General features: G+C 35.3%; 1 protein-coding gene across 3 annotated transcripts in view; it reads left to right on the top strand.

The window, feature by feature from the left end:
• The window catches only part of SLC25A12 (solute carrier family 25 member 12), a 50,613-nt gene that overhangs the window by 16,517 nt on the left and 15,444 nt on the right, over positions 1-18,652 (top strand). For all 3 annotated transcript variants that reach the window (XM_035332476.1, XM_035332479.1, XM_035332477.1), the window contains 7 exons: positions 3,926-4,065; positions 6,356-6,502; positions 7,770-7,908; positions 9,271-9,364; positions 10,023-10,107; positions 15,846-15,930; positions 16,373-16,531. In XM_035332476.1, the coding sequence (XP_035188367.1) occupies positions 3,926-4,065; positions 6,356-6,502; positions 7,770-7,908; positions 9,271-9,364; positions 10,023-10,107; positions 15,846-15,930; positions 16,373-16,531 (849 nt within the window). The remainder of the gene's footprint in view (positions 1-3,925; positions 4,066-6,355; positions 6,503-7,769; positions 7,909-9,270; positions 9,365-10,022; positions 10,108-15,845; positions 15,931-16,372; positions 16,532-18,652) is intronic.

Here is an 18,652-nt window from a genome sequence, read left to right as displayed (position 1 = left end):
TTTTTTGTCACTAAGAAGCATGATTGATACTACATCACTTGTGAGAGGGAATGGCAAACTCTCTTTACAGTCTGATTGCACTGGAAATTTGTGAGGTTTCCACTCTGCATTTGGGGGAGCTTTTAGTAAAAATAAGTGATAGATAACACCTCAAAGCTCACTTGATTTCCTGATCTCATCACCACCATGAGGGGTGCCAAAAATGTTTGTTCAAAGATACAAACTCTAGCAGTATCCTCTGTGGATTTAGATGTGTAATGCTCTGCTCAGTTGTGTTGGTGTTCTGTTATATCTCATCCTCATCGACAAAATATCTTGGTGTTTATAACTTAAAGTTGTCTTCCCCTTTCTCTGAAATTCAGTATTTTCTAAAAAAACTTGTTTTTCTTGTATCATTTTTCTGAGCCTGCTAGGTAATGGTGTTGATGGAGGTTGAGCCAGTCGTGTGTATGCTGCCTGCAGATAGCTGCTCCAGGCATCTATAATTTGTTTAAAATGATTGGGTGGGGAAATTCTGAAGCAATCTTGAGAGAATGCATGTCGCCTTGGAGGTAATGTACTAGTGCACTAGAGTAGTAGGTTTATTGTTCCTGGGGCTGATGGTAAGTTGAGTGTGTCATCAGGATGCTGACTTGTATGCCTATCTGAGAAGAAAATGCTTTGCTATAAGCTCAGAAAGAAAGTTATCAGCTCAGTAGGAAGAATTCCACTGCAGAAAGGTGAGCAAAGAGTAAGAGAAGACATTAGTAAGTGAGCAACATGTATTGACAGGGACAATGAATGCATTCTGTAAAATGTCATACTAAAATGAAAGGGTTTAAAAATAATTTGCTGTTTGCTCCCTGCAGAAATAGCTCTGTTGGAAATTCCTGTAGTTTATCTTAATTCAGAAGCATTACGGGGTTTTGACTGAGAGAGATTAAATAATAAAAATTAAAAAAAAAAAAAAAAAAGTACCTTTACTGTAACACTTAAGTTTTCTTTGTTATCATTGCTTTGCTTATGCTGTGAAAAAAAGAAATTGAAAATCAGACATTTGGTCATAAATCAAAGTGGTCAAAGTGCAGATCATGATCACATTGTGCATTTCTGAAGTGTGATTGTCCATTTGCATCTTTTCTCATCCTGGAGTTGTTAGTAGTAGTGATGGTAATGCCCTTTGAAATATGAGAAAAGCCAACAAAATTGGATTAAAGAAGCTATTCTTGATAAATTGGAGAAAGCATTGCTAATCTTGGGTAGAGAAGTAGTAAATTTTAGTGCTTACTGGAGATGTTTGAGAATCCCAGACCACTTTGGAAAAGTGTGGAGTTTCAATGGTCTTAACTATGTCAGTTATTTACAGCTGTTTTATTTACAACACATACACAGTTTTGCTCCTGCACCCCAAATGTTTCATAAACAAAGCCAACATGGTATTAAGCTTTAGGTGCAGTAGCGTATCTTAAAACACAGGCTGTAACAAATGCAGTGTACGTTGGTGATTGTCAGATATTGCTGAGTGAAGAAAAATGGATAATGAGACTGAATTTTCAGAGAAGCAAAAGTCTAATTTGGATATATTTTTTTAAAGCTAGCTAGCCGCTAGCAGGATTCTTCAAGTACTGATACACTCGACTATTGAATGTAAATTTATTATTTCATTTACCAATATTATTTTTATGTGCTGAAAAATCTCAACCTGTGATGTTTTGATGACTAGTTATAAATTTTTTTAGGAAGGAAAATCAATACTGTGGGAAAATAATCCTCAGTGGTTTAAGTCATATACAATTAAATGCTTGAGTGAGAGTAAGGAAAGTTCCAGTGGCTTCAGTTTCATTAAAAATTATTGGAAGATTTGTCTATATGAACATGTATGAATAATTTCATATAAGAAAAAAGTGAAACTTTTTTTTAACCTTCCTCTGACATTGTGAAATAATTGTTGGAAACAATTGAAATGCAGTTTAAATTTTCTGGCTGCTTCGGTGAGTTATTTCCTAAGTTTGCATTAGAAGAATTCAGTATTTTAAAAGCAGTCCATGTTACAGATGTTTAATCACTAGCTGATGCCCTGGTTGTACATTAGTAGCCAAGCCAATAGATCCAATTAAGCAGGCCAGTCTTCTGTTCCATTCACAGTTCAGTGCCATTTTGCAACTTCAACAGAGGGCTGCGTAGATCTGTTTGTAGTACATGCAGACTCGAGGTAGTTTGGTCAGAATCCACGGTGAATCAGTAGTATGTGGGGATCTCTAGCAGTGGTGAATAAACCTATTACAGACAAAACTTTCAAAGGAAGTGTGACAAAATAAAACAGTGTATTGTATTTGATGTTCCATCTCATTTTCCTAGCTCTCACTTTGTGTATTAGTAGATATGAATGGACAGTTGCAACTATTCAAGGTTTTTAAGGTTCCTGCTTACCTGAACACCTCAGTTAGCCTACATTGCATTGGAAACTATGGTTTAAGTAGCAGCAGTTCTTTGTTGTCTGTGTTCGACCTGTAAGTAAGGGCTAAAATACAGTTAAGTCACTCACTAGTCATGGTCTGCTCTTTAAATGTGCAATCTCAAACTATCTGTGGAGCAAGTGATCTAGCCAATGATCCTACTGTGTGTTCCCATTCTGAAACATACTTGTTCTGAATATTTCCCTTCCTTTCCTCACTGAAAATATAAAACCATATAGTGTTTTGCCCACTACTAGAATAGCTACAGAATTGAAAGGATGAATGGTGTAGTCTTTTAGCATAGAGATTCACTCAAAATAAACACATTCATTTGAAATAAATAGTTCTTAAAGGCAAAAGATATCAAAGTTCTTCTCATTACATTCTGTCTTTTAAAAGAACTGTTTAATAGTTCTACGGTATGCCTTTAATGCAGCTGATGTTTGTACCACTCCAGTGTTGAGCAAATAATCTAAACATATTACAAAAGAGGTGTGTTTTCAGCTAAAATAATGTATATTTTGTTTTAAATTTGAGCAATATGCCATATTTTATTTTGGTTGTTAGCAGGTACAAGATTAGCTGACAAATGCTAAAATCAATTCAGGTACTTTTGAGGTAGATTTCAAAAAAGGTTCACAATGCATTCATAGATGTCCAGTTAGACGTTTTATTTGCTCAGATAATCTGCACAAAAAACAGGCTTGTATTGCAGAGTGCTAATGCTATATATGACTAAAGCAAGCCTTTTTTCTCAGATGAGGCTTTTGATTGAATTCAGATGTGGTAGGCACTGATAATGCTGTTGTACAGTATGCATATGAAGAATTCCATATTCTGAAATGACAGGATTTTTTATTTCTTCATTTAAAAGAGGACATCTCTGTCTTCACTTATCTTAAAACATTTTAATAACTGAGACTACCAATTATGTTTTATAGGATTCGATTTTTGTGCTAAGGCCTTATCAAAAGCTTTTAATAAGGTGCTTTCTGCTGAGTTAATGATATGTTTTAGATGGCATTTCTTATACCTATCTTCAATAGACATATTCAGACAGCGTGATTGTAATAATCAAGTTTCAATCAAACCATACTTACTATGACAAATATTGCATGAGATTGTAATGCAGGTATTTACGCTCTTGATAAAGGGCTTAATTTGACTCCTGGCAGAGATGGAGAACCACTATTGATTTTTGTATCAGAATGCAAAATAGCTCTTATTTGTCATGTACAAGGGAAATTGCTTCTTAATTAAAACTAAATAAAACACTCCAAGGTTTTATGGAGTAATACAGAAAGTATCACATTGCGTAGCAAATGTGTTATTTCAAAAGTCTGTAAAGGCTCAGTTAGCAATTATTCTTAACAAACTAAAGCATTTCTTAAACAGCTGTGTAAAACTTAATTTGTTTGTATCCTTCCTGGAATGTTTGTAGGTTTACTGTATCCCAAAGCTTACTTCTTGTTTTTTTCCCTCCCACAAAGCAAATGTCAAAGAAATATTTGAACAAAGTACTATACATCTTCAAATCCCCTTCAACTGGGATTGTGAATTCATTCGACTGCATTTTGGACATAACAGGAAGAAGCATCTTAACTATTCAGAGTTCACTCAGTTTTTGCAGGTCAGTTATTAACCTTCTTTTAAAGCACAGTTGAAATTCATTTTCATCTCTAATAATACATTTATACCATTATGAATTTTGAGCTTATTCTGGTAATGATCGTCATTATCTGATACTAATCCTAACAGTTACGATGAAATATGATTTCTCTATACCAGATCTGTAAGCAGTATTTACTCATTGTACTTTAACTTGAATATCATCCTGTAAATACATGGGATTGAATATACTTTTTAGGAAATTGAACATTTCATTGATAGTTAAACTGGACTGAGCACTCTACTTTTTCTGTCATAGGAATATAATAGCAAAACTAACTTCAACAAGAGAAAGATTACATTCTTGTTATAATTGTTTTGTTAACCATGTAATCTTCCACATGAAGTTATTAGATTGTTTAACATTTCTTTTAGTTCTGTAAACATCATCCTAATACTTACCCTTTTTTTTCCCTCTCACTATCCTGCATGCTACTACAAGTATATTGGGAGTTTAGTCTTAAATGCAGCCAACTTTGCAGGAGGCAAATCTGATTTTCCACAATGTTGCTGAAGCACCATCTATGAATAAGGCTTTAAAAGATCTCACTCTTAGAACTGGACTTTGTTCTAAGCTGAAAAGTTACAGGAAAAAACATATTATGAACTGATCATTATACTAGAAGGAAGTAGAGGAAGACATAAATTATAGAGGAAGGTGGAAGAGTAAAATAGGAGAAATGTACATTATGATTCAGGAGAAAGGAGTTCACAAAATTGTAGGTAATCACACTGAATTCTGTAAGTTAAGATGCAGTGATCACCTGATTATGTTACTTCTAGATTTCTGTCTAGTAGACCTGAGGAAAAATAGAGGATATACTTCCAGAGCTGACCTTTTACAAAATAACTTCAACATACTGGCTTAAAAGTAGGGAGTGATGGGTGTGCTCTGGTTTACACTGCAATTATTATCCAGAATTAAAGTAGATCTAGAGTGGATTCTAGAGAACTGTGACTGGATAGAATCGGAAATCTACATTGTAAATTGAGATGCTGGAGTTTGGCACAGTCTTCTAAGGGCGCAGTGTAAGTTGGTGTTACTTTAAAGGAATAAACTGTGTCCTGCCTTTGATGCTACGTATTTTAAATGATCCCAGACACAAACTGGGAACACAAGTGCACAAACAACAACAAAACCAAAACCAAACAGATTTCTGCTAAGAAGCATCTTTTTGCTGTTGAACCCAGATCAAAATGATAAAAATCTGATTTTACGTTTGTTGTTCCAAAATGCTGTCTTGTAAGATACAATAACCTTTTGCTCTCATCATATAATAAAAAAAGACCCTTAGTACATACTCATAGTATGGACTGCAGGATCTAAAAGATATACATGAGTTTGATATTCCTGTCCCTCCCTTTAGATTTCTTTTCATAGTCTTGTCTTATGGGGCTTGGGATTTAGGGTGCAGAAAGCCTGCTGTGATCTGATCTAGAAAACCTTAATCTTGAGGTTACAAGACTTGAGAAATTACTGTAGAGGTGATATAAGCTCAGTAGTTTGCCCTCTTACTGGCTGTCACAACAAGGTTATTATTTTAGCTGCTTCTAGAGGTCTGAATGACAGCTGAATGTGCTTTATTGTTTGCTTGAATAGACGGAAACAAGTTTTTTTGGACATAGAATTTACAACCATCATTATTATATTAAGGTTAAGTTACTGCATTGTGCTTTATATGAAGATTTTTTTACAGATTGTATAGGAGTGTTAAATTGCCTGAAATGAGTGACCATTTCTGACATTATGGGAGGTATCTGTTGGGCAGTCTGAAACTATATTATATAATCTTCACTGTCCTCCTGTTCATTTTCAAATACTTTTCAGTTATTTAATTTGTAATACCCCAATCATATTTAATCTTGGAAATGAAAGCTATCAGTTCCCTTTGAGTCTTTAAGATCAATATCAGACGTTTCTCTACCAGGTAAGTATTTAATAAAGGAATATGTAGCAGCCAGGACATGGGTATGTGAAAGTTACTTCTCAAATCATTTAGTGTAAGTGCATATTTCCTTACAATTGAATAGGGGCTTTTCTATGACAGGGGAATGAATCTGTGCATGGAATGAATCATTGTGCAGACTTCTTATTTTATTTGGGATGGCCTATAAGTATAAACTGCAGTCTTTTTGTGGTCTACATGCACAAATATATTCAGGCATGCTGTAAGAATACAAAATGAGCAACAGTTGTGTGAACAGTGAGTTACAGAATTTGCTAATATGCTTTTTCTAAATACTAATTCTAGGAGCTGCAGTCAGAACATGCAAGACAAGCCTTTGCAATGAAGGACAAAAATAAAAGTGGTATGATTACTGGGCTGGACTTCAGTGAAATCATGGTTACCCTTCGCTCACATATGCTAACTCCGTTTGTGGAAGAAAATTTAGTTTCAGTAAGTCTGAAGAAAAGTGCCTTGAGTTCAGGGTTTAATAGCTGAAATGTCTTAAAATGTTAGTGATTCTCTCCCACTCTGTTTTTTCCTACCTGTTTATAACTTCCTCAGTCCTAGAGATTATTCCCTTCATAATAGAGCAAGCAGGGTGAAACATGGAAGTACTCCTTGGATGCAGTAGCGGAAAAATTTGGCAGTCTGGTTCACTTGCTTAAAGTGCTATTGGAAGCAGTTTGAGTTAGTATATTCTGCTTTCCCCTAAAAGAAGGGCAAACTATACTTTGCACAGAAAGAACATAAATTTGGGGCAAAAGCTTGACTGATAAGACATACCATCTCCCATAGGATTTATATTATGCGCTAACTGTAGACCTTGAAATAAATGGTTGTTGCTCTACCTGATAGGAGAAGTCACTCACTGTCTTTGTCTAAAGCAGTGGTTATGTGCATATCTCTATTAGAAAAATACTCAATTACACATTTAGAGTGTGTATCAGATACCTTGAATAATAGTACAAGGAAGATGTGGACCTTACAGAACAAGTTCAGAGGAGAACCACAAAAATGATCAGAGGACTTCTTCGTAAAGATGCTGAGAGAGTTTCTCAGCCTGGAGAAGTCTCTGGGGAGATGTCTTTGTGACCTTTCGATATATAAGGCGGGCTTATAAGGAAGACGAAGAAAAACTTTTTAGCAGGGCATGTATTGACAGGACAAGGAGTAACGTTTTTAAACTGAAATAGGCTGGATTTAGATTACATATAAGGAAGATTTCTATTTATTTATTTATTTATTACCATGAGGGTGGTCAGACAGTGGAACAATTTCAGTAATGTCGATGCCACATTATTGAAATTATTCAAAGTCAGGTTGGACAGGGCTTTGAGCAACCTGATCTAGTAAAAATATCCCTGATCATGCCAGGGGAGTTGACCTTTAAAGACTATCTAGCTCCTTTCTAACCCAAACCATTCTATAATTCTATGAGTATTACCCAATCATTTCATAATATTCAGTTTGTAAAAGAAAGAAAGAAAAAAGTATCCTGTCTCATAATTCTCTCCTCATGTTTCTATTAGAAATAGCTTAAAATTAGTTTTGTCCGTAGGTTCATGGCTGATGCCCCTCGCCAATACATGGAATTACAGGAGTAGAAAGATATCTTTAATTCTTTCCTTAATTGCCCAAATGGACGTTTCTGTAATTTGTAATAAGATGTTGTTAAAAAGCCTTAAGGTACTTAACCACATTCATTTAATTTTTAAAGGTAGCTGGTGGAACTGTTTCACATCAGGTCAGCTTCTCCTACTTCAATGCATTTAATGCCCTTTTGAATAACATGGATCTCGTTAGGAAGATATACAGCAATATAGCAGGTATAAGAAAAGATGTTGAAGTCACAAAAGGTAAAGTATATTTCCTGCACTTTATTAATTTTTTAGTTGTGTCCAATCTAAACTGACAGTGCATATAGGGTAAGGCAAGCCAGGGCCTGCATAGACTAAGCACAAGGTTAGCACTACTGTATAGGTGTTTAAAGGGTGATTTTCATCCTCCCAGTTTAGGAAGGATTTTCAACCAGATCATTAAGGGAGAAGAACTGGAACTGTGGCAGAAACCTTGCTGGCCTTGCTCGTTTGAATGGATATCTGCAAGACAATATATTATTGAGGATTTTACCACCCCTTGAAAGATATGCATGGTTTCTTAGAGATTATGTACTTAGGAAATAAGATAGAACGGATTAAGTTGGAAAATCCATTATCAGTAATTTCCATATTGTTTAGCTTTAGTTACTTTATCTGTGATTAAATCTTTTTTAGAAAAATGGTTATAATACATAACTTCTTAGTGTTTACGGACCTGAGTGGTTTTACATAAAGTTTATATCTATATTTATGACATAGTTAATACCTGTATGTACAAAAAGTGGGCATGTTTCAGTCTTGATGCAGGCACGAGTGGATTGACTTTGTAGTAATTTTATGACAGATTACATCACTGATTTTATTACCTGTATGGATGGGACCAACCAAGTCTGTGTGTGATAAAAAGTGTGCCAAGTGTGCCTTCTTTGCTTGGCTTAAGTTAATACAGACTGCATATCCTTCATCCCTAAAGAAAAGCATAAAATGCCTGTCCTCATACTCCAAATTGTGCTAACAAATTACCTAGCTTTCTTTTTTTTTTTTTTTTATTTTTGATTGAGATGCATAAATATATCTTGGGTAGATTTGTGTTGTGAAAATTGCTACTGTGTTTTCACTGCTAAAACTTGTTTATTGTAGCTTGGCAATTACGTCATGATCTGTCATGTAATTTGGCTAGATAAACATCTAAGTTTGGTGTCATTGAGAGCTAGCAGTTAAAAGAAACATGGATATGATGGAGATAAATGAGTCAGTTGCCCTTAAAGCTGTGAATATCACTATTCTGTTGTTTTGCAGAACTTCAGAAAAAACAATCACAAATTGTGTGTGTGGTGTTATTAACCTTGCTAGCGTGAGGATTTTTGTTGACTTTGATGATGAATTCTTACCATGAATCAGAGTTGTGCAGTCAGATTTGCTCTATGTCTCAAAAGGCCTGATTCAAGATAGATATCCTCCTAAAAATATTTTTTCCATTTGCATTATGGATTTTGTTTCTTGGTGATAGGTCTTTTTTTTTTTTTTTATGATAGTGAAGTAATTTGTGGAAGTTGTATATAAAGAGGAAATTTGATAAATGACACAGTTGCTTTATTTCTTTTTCCCTTTTAAATCCAGAGGAATTTACCCACTCTGCAATCCGATTTGGACAAGTTACACCACTGGAAATAGATATTCTCTACCAACTCACAGATTTATACAGTGTTACTGGGTAACTTATAATAATTAATTTTATCATTTAACAATCATATTGCTGTTTTCTATGCAAAAAAAAAAACTACTAATTTTCATCTTAATTTTAAAAAATTGTGTTTTGTTGTATTTCTTTACAATAGTTTATTAAATGTAAAATGAGTTTGGTGCATGCATGGGTTTTTTAATTGAATTGTGTATATCAAGCATAGTTATTAATTTTCATATTATAGGTATACATATAAAATAGCAAAACAAATTACTGTAATCCCAAAAGGCTATAATACACTGGTAGTTTTAAATGTATTGATGTTTCAGGAATGGGTTTGCACGTGGACACTTGGGTAGGAACATATACCGAATTGTATTGTTTAATTGTGAATTGCAAAAATGTTTAATTTGTGAATTATGTCCTTTATTACTAGTAATCAAGGACTCACTTCTGAATAATAAGGTCCCTTTATCTCCACTTAACAGCTATAAGAAGAGAATGCCCTTCAAACTCCAAGAATTCTTAATGTCAGTGTAGCAGAATTCTTAGACGTGCATTCAAATATGACAAGTGTTTTTTTTTAAACTCAGGATGTATTCTGTGAGGTGTGGCCAGGAATACTGTATTGAATATATTTTTATTATTTTATCTAACAGTAATTTACTTTCCTCTGCCTTGTGTTAAGGCGCTTAACTTTGGCAGATATTGAGAGAATAGCACCGCTGGCTGAAGGTGCGTTACCTTACAACTTGGCAGAACTCCAGAAGCAGGTAGGTAGAAGTGATATATACGAATAAAATTGCTGAAATTAAGTGCATGTTTATGTACATGCATATGAAAAGTTTTTTTAAAAAACATACTTGTAACAGATTGCGAAGATGTGGAATGTGCTGTGTGTATTGCTATAAGGTAGAATTAGGACACAATACTGAATGTGTTTCTAAACAAGATATTAGATGTCATGTTGAATGATGGTCTGTTCAGATACAAGAATGCATAGCAACTTGGATTCACTTCACAATCTAACCTTGTAATTATACAATTAATTTAAAATAGTAAACATATATGAGTATTAAATGCAAAGCATATAAATGTCGTCTTTTTTGAAAAATGTGATGAAACAATTAGCTTAACCATTTATTTAAACTCATCATTGAATTTTACTCTGCTTCCTAGCTCTCTGAACTAGACAGTGGAAGGGGAATTCAGCTTTATTGAGACTGATGAAAAGGGAGAATTAGAAGATGGAAAATAACAGTAGTAGAATGTTAACCTGCTGTTTTACCAGACCTTTACAGTTATCACTGTATTTAAATACACACATGTGTAGTACAGCATAAGAATCCTAGACTGGCCATTGGGATTTTTAATATAAATTGTTTCACACTTTTATGATTACTTGTACAACTGTAAAAACTGAAGAATTAGGACTAAACATCGTGCAGGTCTTCAGCTTATGTTTAGACTTTACATTATGGTTACTGGGTACCATACTGCCCACTTTCAGGAGTATTGTTTGCAAGTCTACATGGTAAGGAAGTCTAGATTTGGAGGCTTTATCTTCTGTATGTTTTTGGTTCAACATAAAATTGAGAAGTTTTCTTTTACAAGCAGATCTGTCTAATGCTAGTTAAATTGTGATTTAAATCTTACCTTAACCTTCTGAGGTTGAACCCAAGTGCTACTGATACCAAAACTAGCAACTTTATGGGAAGTCTCTTATGCTGTGCATAGAGATATTCCATTGTTGTATTTTATTTTGGGTATATGCTAGGGGAATCCTTTTTTTGAAGCATTTTGTAGGTGATTGTTCTCACTAGGTTTACTTGGGGGGGGGGGGGGATTAACTCAAGTGTTAATAATATAAAGCTCATTATGCAGTCAAGAAAATCCTTGAAACAGTTACACAGCAGATTCAGAAAAGAAGACATCCATACATGGTGAATTACGTGGTTACCTAATTATTCAATACACAGATCATTTTCACACTGGTATTTGTTATGCAGAACAACAGCAAAAAAATTAGGATACGATCTTAGAAGTTTCTGATGCCCAATCTTTTATTTATTTTTACTATTAGAACTTCATAAGAAAGTGCAATTCCACATAGAACTGTACATTCCCAAGTATTCTCTTTACTAGAGAATACAATAAAGTCAGTGTTCATCTGAACCAGGGCATTTTGCTCCAAGGATGTCTCCATATCCCTTTTCCCTCTGTAATGTATGAAGAAGGGTAGGATATCGAATTCTTGACATCTTGTATGAGTGTATCTGATAATTCTGACTAAACACATCTTTGTGTGTTCAGGAGAGAAATACAGTTTTTCATTGTGAAGGTTTTTCTTACGATGTCTGAACAACTCCAGTTCTCTCAGTAAGTGTTAGGAGTTTATGTGGTGCCCATGAAGACACCCAAGGGCTCTGATTCCCAAGTAGGCAAAGCCTGGCTGAGGCTGAGTTCTGCTCCCAGCTGCCCACACCGTGCTTGATACACAGACAGCTGAGCTTCTAATGAATCAACTGCTGTACTGCCACATCCAGCAGCTCAGCATGTATGGTGAACTGAAGCTGGTGATGACATGCATTATAATGCTGCTTCTGAACTGCAGTGATTCAGCAACTGATTCCCAAGTAGCTCAACCATCTGAGTTGTTGGGGCAGGAGGACAGACAGCTGGCAGTAGTGACTTGGCAATTCCAAGCTACGCTGTCTCTCGAAAGGTGAAATTCAGATCCTCTACCCTGTACAGATAGTACTGCTTGCTGTAAGGTGTTCTGAGTTAAAAGGCAGGCAGCACACTGCAGTGACAAAACCACCTCTGCCTTGTTCACCATGTGAGAGTCCTGTATTTGCCAGCAGATGAGGGTCCCAGGACTCTATCTGAAAATAAAAGCTTGTATTTATAAAGCCTGTTCTTTTTCATCTCACTTTGTATACATACTACAATGAGGTTCCTCTAAGCAGGAACCTTTATATCCTCTAGAAAATCTAGGATACATGATCAATGAGAGGAAAATCTTGAATTAGTTCAACTGCTGTGGTGAAAACATTCTCCTACATAAAATATAGGTAATGCGTGGGACTTGGAATTTATTCCGTTTACTCTTGTGACAGGTTGGTCATTCAGTTGTCTTTCAAATTCATTTGAAACACAGTGTCTGATCTGTTCTTAATGTTACTGTTCTGTTGTCCTTAAGGAATTAGACATATCTGAGGCAATGAAATATGTGTCCGAACTTCACTTAGTCGTAACAGTTTTCCTATGGATTCCTAAAGACAAGAATGATGGGATTAATTGGTGCAGAGATGTGTATACTATGTTAGTCCAGACTAAGGAAAAATATTTTTGATGAAGTTTCATAATTACATTCTTAACTGCCAGCTTTTGTTTTAACCAGTGTTTTTGTGGTGCTTACCTTCCTGAGTAGATTATTAGGAAATAAAATACTTGTCGCGTTTTATTTTACACATCAGAATTATCTTTGTAGCTTGATGCTGTTATGAAATAAGCTCACTGAAAAAGTTTCACTCATCACTAGAACATATTCTTGTCATGCTCTTGGAGTAATACGTTATGCTTTCATCCTATGCTGCATTCTGTGTTAACAGAGCACAGCAAAAGGAAAGTTTTGTTTTCTTTGTTTTATGAGGAGGGGTCTTTTACTGGACCTTATCCTAAGTGAACCTTTTATTACCTGATGGTGTGGTTAAACCTGGCAGGCAACTGAGCACCATGCAGCCATTTGCTCACTCCCCCTCCCCATAGTGGGACAGGGGAGAGAATCAGGAAAAAAAAACGGTAAAACTTGTGTGTTGAGATAAAGACAATTTAATAGGACAGAAAAAGAAGGGAAAATAATTATTATGATAAAGGAATATACAAAACGAGTGATGCCCAGTGCAAATGATGACTGATGTCCAGCCAGGGCTCAAGCAGCACCCGCCCCAGTTGTATTGTTCAGCACAACACCACGTGGTGTGGGACACCCCTTTGGCCATTTTGGGTGACCTGTCCTGGCTGTGTCCCCTCCCAGCTCCTGCATCCCCAGCCTGCTTGTTGGCAGGGCACCACGAGAAGCTGAAAAGTCCTTGGCTGTGTGTGAGCACTGCTCTGCAACAACTAAAACATTGGTGTGTTATCAACATTGTTCTCATCCAGAATCCCAAACACAGCACCATACCAGCTACTAGGAAGGAAATTAACTCTATCCCAGCTGAAACCAGGACATTTAATTTAACTGTATTGATACAATGAAAGATACCCATTTGTGAAAGAGAGAATATCATTCCAGTGAGATTCAGCTGTCCCTAGAAAATGAAAACAAGTCTCTAATCACTTCTGTGTGGTTTTAAGATCCCTTCTAAAAGGAAAATTAGATTTTTACATGAACTCACTCCATCTTTGTAGATTTGGTGGAAATGGAAATTAGTTTGCTTTCAACCATGTTTACTTTATTGTCAATTTTTTTCATTGTGTAAGATTTTCTTAAAGCCTGGCAGCTGAATATCCTATGGGGATGACAGCTACAGTAATTTTCTGTTTATAAATATTCATGATATGAAAGCTATAGCATTAATTACATTCATTTGCATATCCATCTGAACACACAAGTAAACTGCAAACTTTGTGAACGCTTATTTAATAATATAAAAGTGACATTTCCTTCACAAAGAATTTGATTTTTAACATCCGGTGATGTATTCATTAAGATTTATGTCTGAATGTAGTGACTGGATTTTGATGAGAACTCTGGAGCTTCGTAGAAAAAGAATAAGCTTAAAGCAGCTAAAGGAAGCAGGTGTGCTCATGTACGAGAGGATTTTTGTGGAATGAAGAACCAGTCCTGTTTTGTTTCTAAGTCTTTTGGGGGTATTATTATTGCATGCATCTTTTAATTACATGAATCAGAAGAGACCCCTGTATTTTGGAATTTATTTTTGTGGCTATTTTGTTGTGATTTTTTTTTTTTAATCAGGAAAATTTAGTGTTTTAGGAATAGTAAATTTTTCAGACTTGTTGGTTCTCTTTGCATGTAAAGTTAATTCATTTGATTTATGCTTCTTTTTTTTTTTTTTTAATAAACTGTTCCATATGTACAGTTTATAATTTTGGTGCTATCCAGATTTTTTCTGTTCTTCTCTGTTAAGCTGTATTGTTGGGGAGGGAAATGTCTTGTGGAAGGAAATGGTATTAGCTGTATCGCTTTCTTCTGTGGAAAAACTATATAAATATATATATGTATATATTGACTAGTAAGGATTGCATCTTAATCTTTGTCCTACATTGTGTACACACAGTGTAACACCATACAATAAAGGCATGTTTTTGCACATCCACTGTAATACCAGCACAGGCAGGGTTGCTGACACTGCAGTACGTGCTGTCTTTCTGTGGATGTTCCACTTTTCAGAGCCTCAGTAAGCTGAACATAAATGAGTAAAGAAGCCTTGGTGAGTTAGCTGTGAAATGTGTGTGAAATAATCTTTGTGGAGAATTCAAAACGTGCATCAGAGCAAAGCTCCCTGTAGCATTCTGAGGTCCATATCAATCCCAGCTATGCTGTCTGAAGCGCATCTGCAAATGATACAGGTTGCTATTAAGGACAAAAGGTGGCTGTGTTTGGGAGATGGGCTTTATTGTTTGCTTCAATATGGGTTCTAACTTTTAGTATTTTGGCTACTTATATAACTGAGAGAAGTTGTGCTACATAGTGTAAATTCTTTTCTAATGCCCTCATGTATGCTCAGAAGAAAACTTGGCTCATTTTGTATACTTCACTGTGCAAGTTTCTGAATACCTACATCTTGTTTATCAGCTACCTTATATCTAATAAACATCTAATATTATGTTTATGAATCTCTATAAATATTTTCTGTACAGATTTGTATTTATTTAAAACCCTAACATATTTATAATAGTGTATGTGATTGAAGTGAGTGAGGTCATCCTTGTGTCTGTAAGTCATCAACTGTTTGAAAAAGTCTTGCGGACAATGCTTTGGGGAATAATTGACTTTTTTTTGCTTGTTTTGAATGCATTAAATGTCACGTTTATGCTATATGGCAATGTATATGTAATCTTAAAATATTTACTATGCTGATGGATGGCGCCTGTGAGATATTGCCTTCTTTTTGAGATACTGAGTTTTATTTGAGCCAAAAGGGGTTTCCAGGCCTTGCAAGTTCAAAAGCAATAGAATGAAAAGTAGCAAACTTGATTTCTATATCTATCTATTTTGTCTTGACCATAGTTTGTTGTTGTTGTTGTTGTTGTTATTTTACCAGGAATGTGTAAGAAAGAACATCTTACGAAAGGCGTGTTTGAAAATTATGCTTAACTCATTAAGGATCATGGAAGTTAGATGAGAATGACTTTTTTTCCTTAACATAAAGCTACCAATTTTTATCACATTCTTTCTTTAACTTGACAAAAGCCAATTCATAGGCGTCTTTGTTTTCCATGCAGGCTTTGAAGCATCATTTTTTCTTTTCTTTTCTTTACACAGCAATCTTATGGAGAGTTAGGCAGGCCTATCTGGCTCCAGGTAGCTGAGTCAGCTTACAGGTTCACTTTGGGCTCAATTGCTGGAGGTGAGTAATTTGTCTGGTTCCTATTTTCAAGCCTGGGTTAGTAGTCTGTCTCGCCAGACTACATGGGATCATCTCAAGTGCATTTCTTGGTTATATACACAAAGAATTGGAGGGCAGAACTATTTCTGGTTATGCCATTCCTTTATTGCTTCTGTTCTAGTATTCCTCCACAAACAGCTGAAACTCTACTCACTTCAGTAACAAATTTCTTTACTGATTTAGTTGTCTTTGTTCTGGGCACACTGTTTTATGTAATATGTAATAAATCCATTCTCCTTGAGACTGTTTTCTGGATTTTCAGTATTGTCCTTTCTTACTTCCAAGATACCAGAGACCTTACCAGCTTATATTTTCTTTGTGTTTAAATAAATGTTGCAGAAAATAATTGTATACAAACCAACAATGACGTTGCAGAAATAATACTTCAAATGCTTTCTCATAGCTGTTGGTGCTACGGCAGTATATCCCATAGACCTGGTGAAGACTCGTATGCAGAATCAGCGTTCCACCGGTTCAGTCGTAGGAGAGTTGATGTATAAAAACAGCTTTGACTGCTTTAAAAAGGTTTTGCGTTTTGAAGGCTTTTTTGGTCTTTACAGAGGTAAGTGAATTAAATACATGTATCAAGTTAGGGATTTTCTACTTTTTTTTTTTTTTTTAATACCTCAGGAACTAGAGTCTTATGGGAAAACGAGGAAACTTGATACCATATACAATTTTGCTTCTGTTTCATAGAGCTGAATATGTAACTTCCCTTGAGCACTGTTCATCATAATTGCTGGGAAAAACTGTGCCTTTCTTGTTGTTGTTACTGATTTGCTCCTTGGTGCTTAGATTGTTTAAAGTCCTAATCTCTGTGGTGTGAGTGCTGTGGACACGATTATCTCACAAACCAAGGACTGTGACTTTTCGCCGGAGGCAAACATCAGGAGTAGATTAGTCTGTGAGGAATAAAGATCAATTTTATGGCAAATATTTTTTTTATTAAAAGAGAAGAAATACAGTCATTTTGAAAGGTACTTGTTAAATCGGATATCAGTCTACTTATGCCTCGTACCTTTGCAGGCAGCGGGACTACTGTGAGCAAGAAATTGCAGCCTGCAATTCATGTTGCAGTTTATATATCATATTGCTCTAATTTACTTTAACAAATAAATAATGTAACATATAAAAAAAAATAAAAACTCTTCTAAAGTACTGGTTAAGAATTCAAAGCACCTTCTTATCAATTAGATCAGTTAGAAAGGGTATCTTAGTTATCTTGTTTTAGCTTAGGGGAAGGTTTTGAAGTAATTTTTATCACATCAGTAACGTGACTTACATGAAGGTACATACTAGTCAGTCTTGTATTGTTATTTAGTTGAATTCTCTTATTATCATTTCATACAAAACACAATTTTCATAAGGATCTGTACATCTTTAGTTTATTTTTTAATTGGAGAAAAGTAACTTCTGTGATGGTCACAGCCTTTTTTTGTGCATTGCAACATGCTCTGTCCATGAAGACACTGGTCAGTGCTAGTGTCCTTTAAGGACAGTATCTGAGAAGTTTTTGCATGTCTATGAGCTCTGACGGAGGAGTTTTTGGTGATTTTACAGGATTTTGCAATGCAAGCGAGTAGAGGGAGGAATAGGTCAGAGAATACATTAATGAAATAGCTGCAATCTCTGTAAATTATGATTTACTAGTAAATTTCTTCCCATTTTTGTTGCCAAATCTTTCATTAAATACTCCCTGAAGTTGCATTTATGACTCTATATTACACTTTGATTTCTACAGTGCTTTTCTATAGTACTGATTCCGTTCTCCCTCCTGCAATCCCGACGTGGTTTTGCACAGCAGCTTCTAAAGCTGATTATATGTTATTTTTGTTTTGGTTTTCTAACTTTTGACAAATACTTTTCATTGGTAAGTTAAAAGCAATGCCTCACACTTGAGGAAAAACGTGCTTGTTTTATGGAATGCCAGCTTGTTAAACTTTTTAATAATATGTTTAATAACTGTCTTTAAGATTGTTTAGCATAAAAGATTCGTGTGGTTGTTTTGAAAATATTATACATAATGGTCAGCGTGTTTCTAAGGTCTTGGATTCAGTATCAGAGTGTCTGCAGGAGAGTCTTAAACTGAAACAACAGAAATATTTACAGAGTTGACTCTCTGTAACTGTGTTCTTATATTCCTACGCTGGATTATCGTAATAGTATTCCCATATAATGACACAATATACTTCTTTACTGCAGTTTAAAAAATAGATTTGAATGGATACTGCAAAGTTTATATTTAAATACAAACTTTAAATTTTTGGTCAAGAAAATCATGACACCTGAATCCTGGCATCCAACTTCAGAACTAATTATGAAATATTTTCTAAGCTCCCTTGCTAGGACCATGGTAGAATACAGAGTGCGTGAGTCTGGGGTGTTCAGCTGCATGTAAAAGGAGGAGGCAGGCTGGGGGGGGGGGGAATTGTCTTGTGGTGTTTTGTCTGGTAGGTTTTTTTTTTTTTTAAGTGTAGGCACCGCTGAACTGGATTTTCTTTTCATGGTAGATCAGAGATTCAGGCTGGGAGGGCAGCATTTCTTTTTGTTATTGTCAACCTTTCTTTGTATTTAATAACTACCTTTCCTCAGCATAGTAAGTCTGTAAATCGCACGGAAAGTACTGTGTTGGAAGAAAACACTACAGTGCATATATTAACTGCTGCACTTTCTGCTTCAGCTC

The sequence above is a fragment of the Oxyura jamaicensis genome, chromosome 7 (assembly GCF_011077185.1).
Source record: "Oxyura jamaicensis isolate SHBP4307 breed ruddy duck chromosome 7, BPBGC_Ojam_1.0, whole genome shotgun sequence".
NCBI classification, from domain to species: domain Eukaryota; kingdom Metazoa; phylum Chordata; class Aves; order Anseriformes; family Anatidae; genus Oxyura; species Oxyura jamaicensis.
Note: the sequence above shows the minus strand (reverse complement) of the source record. Positions and strands in the feature narration are given on the sequence as shown.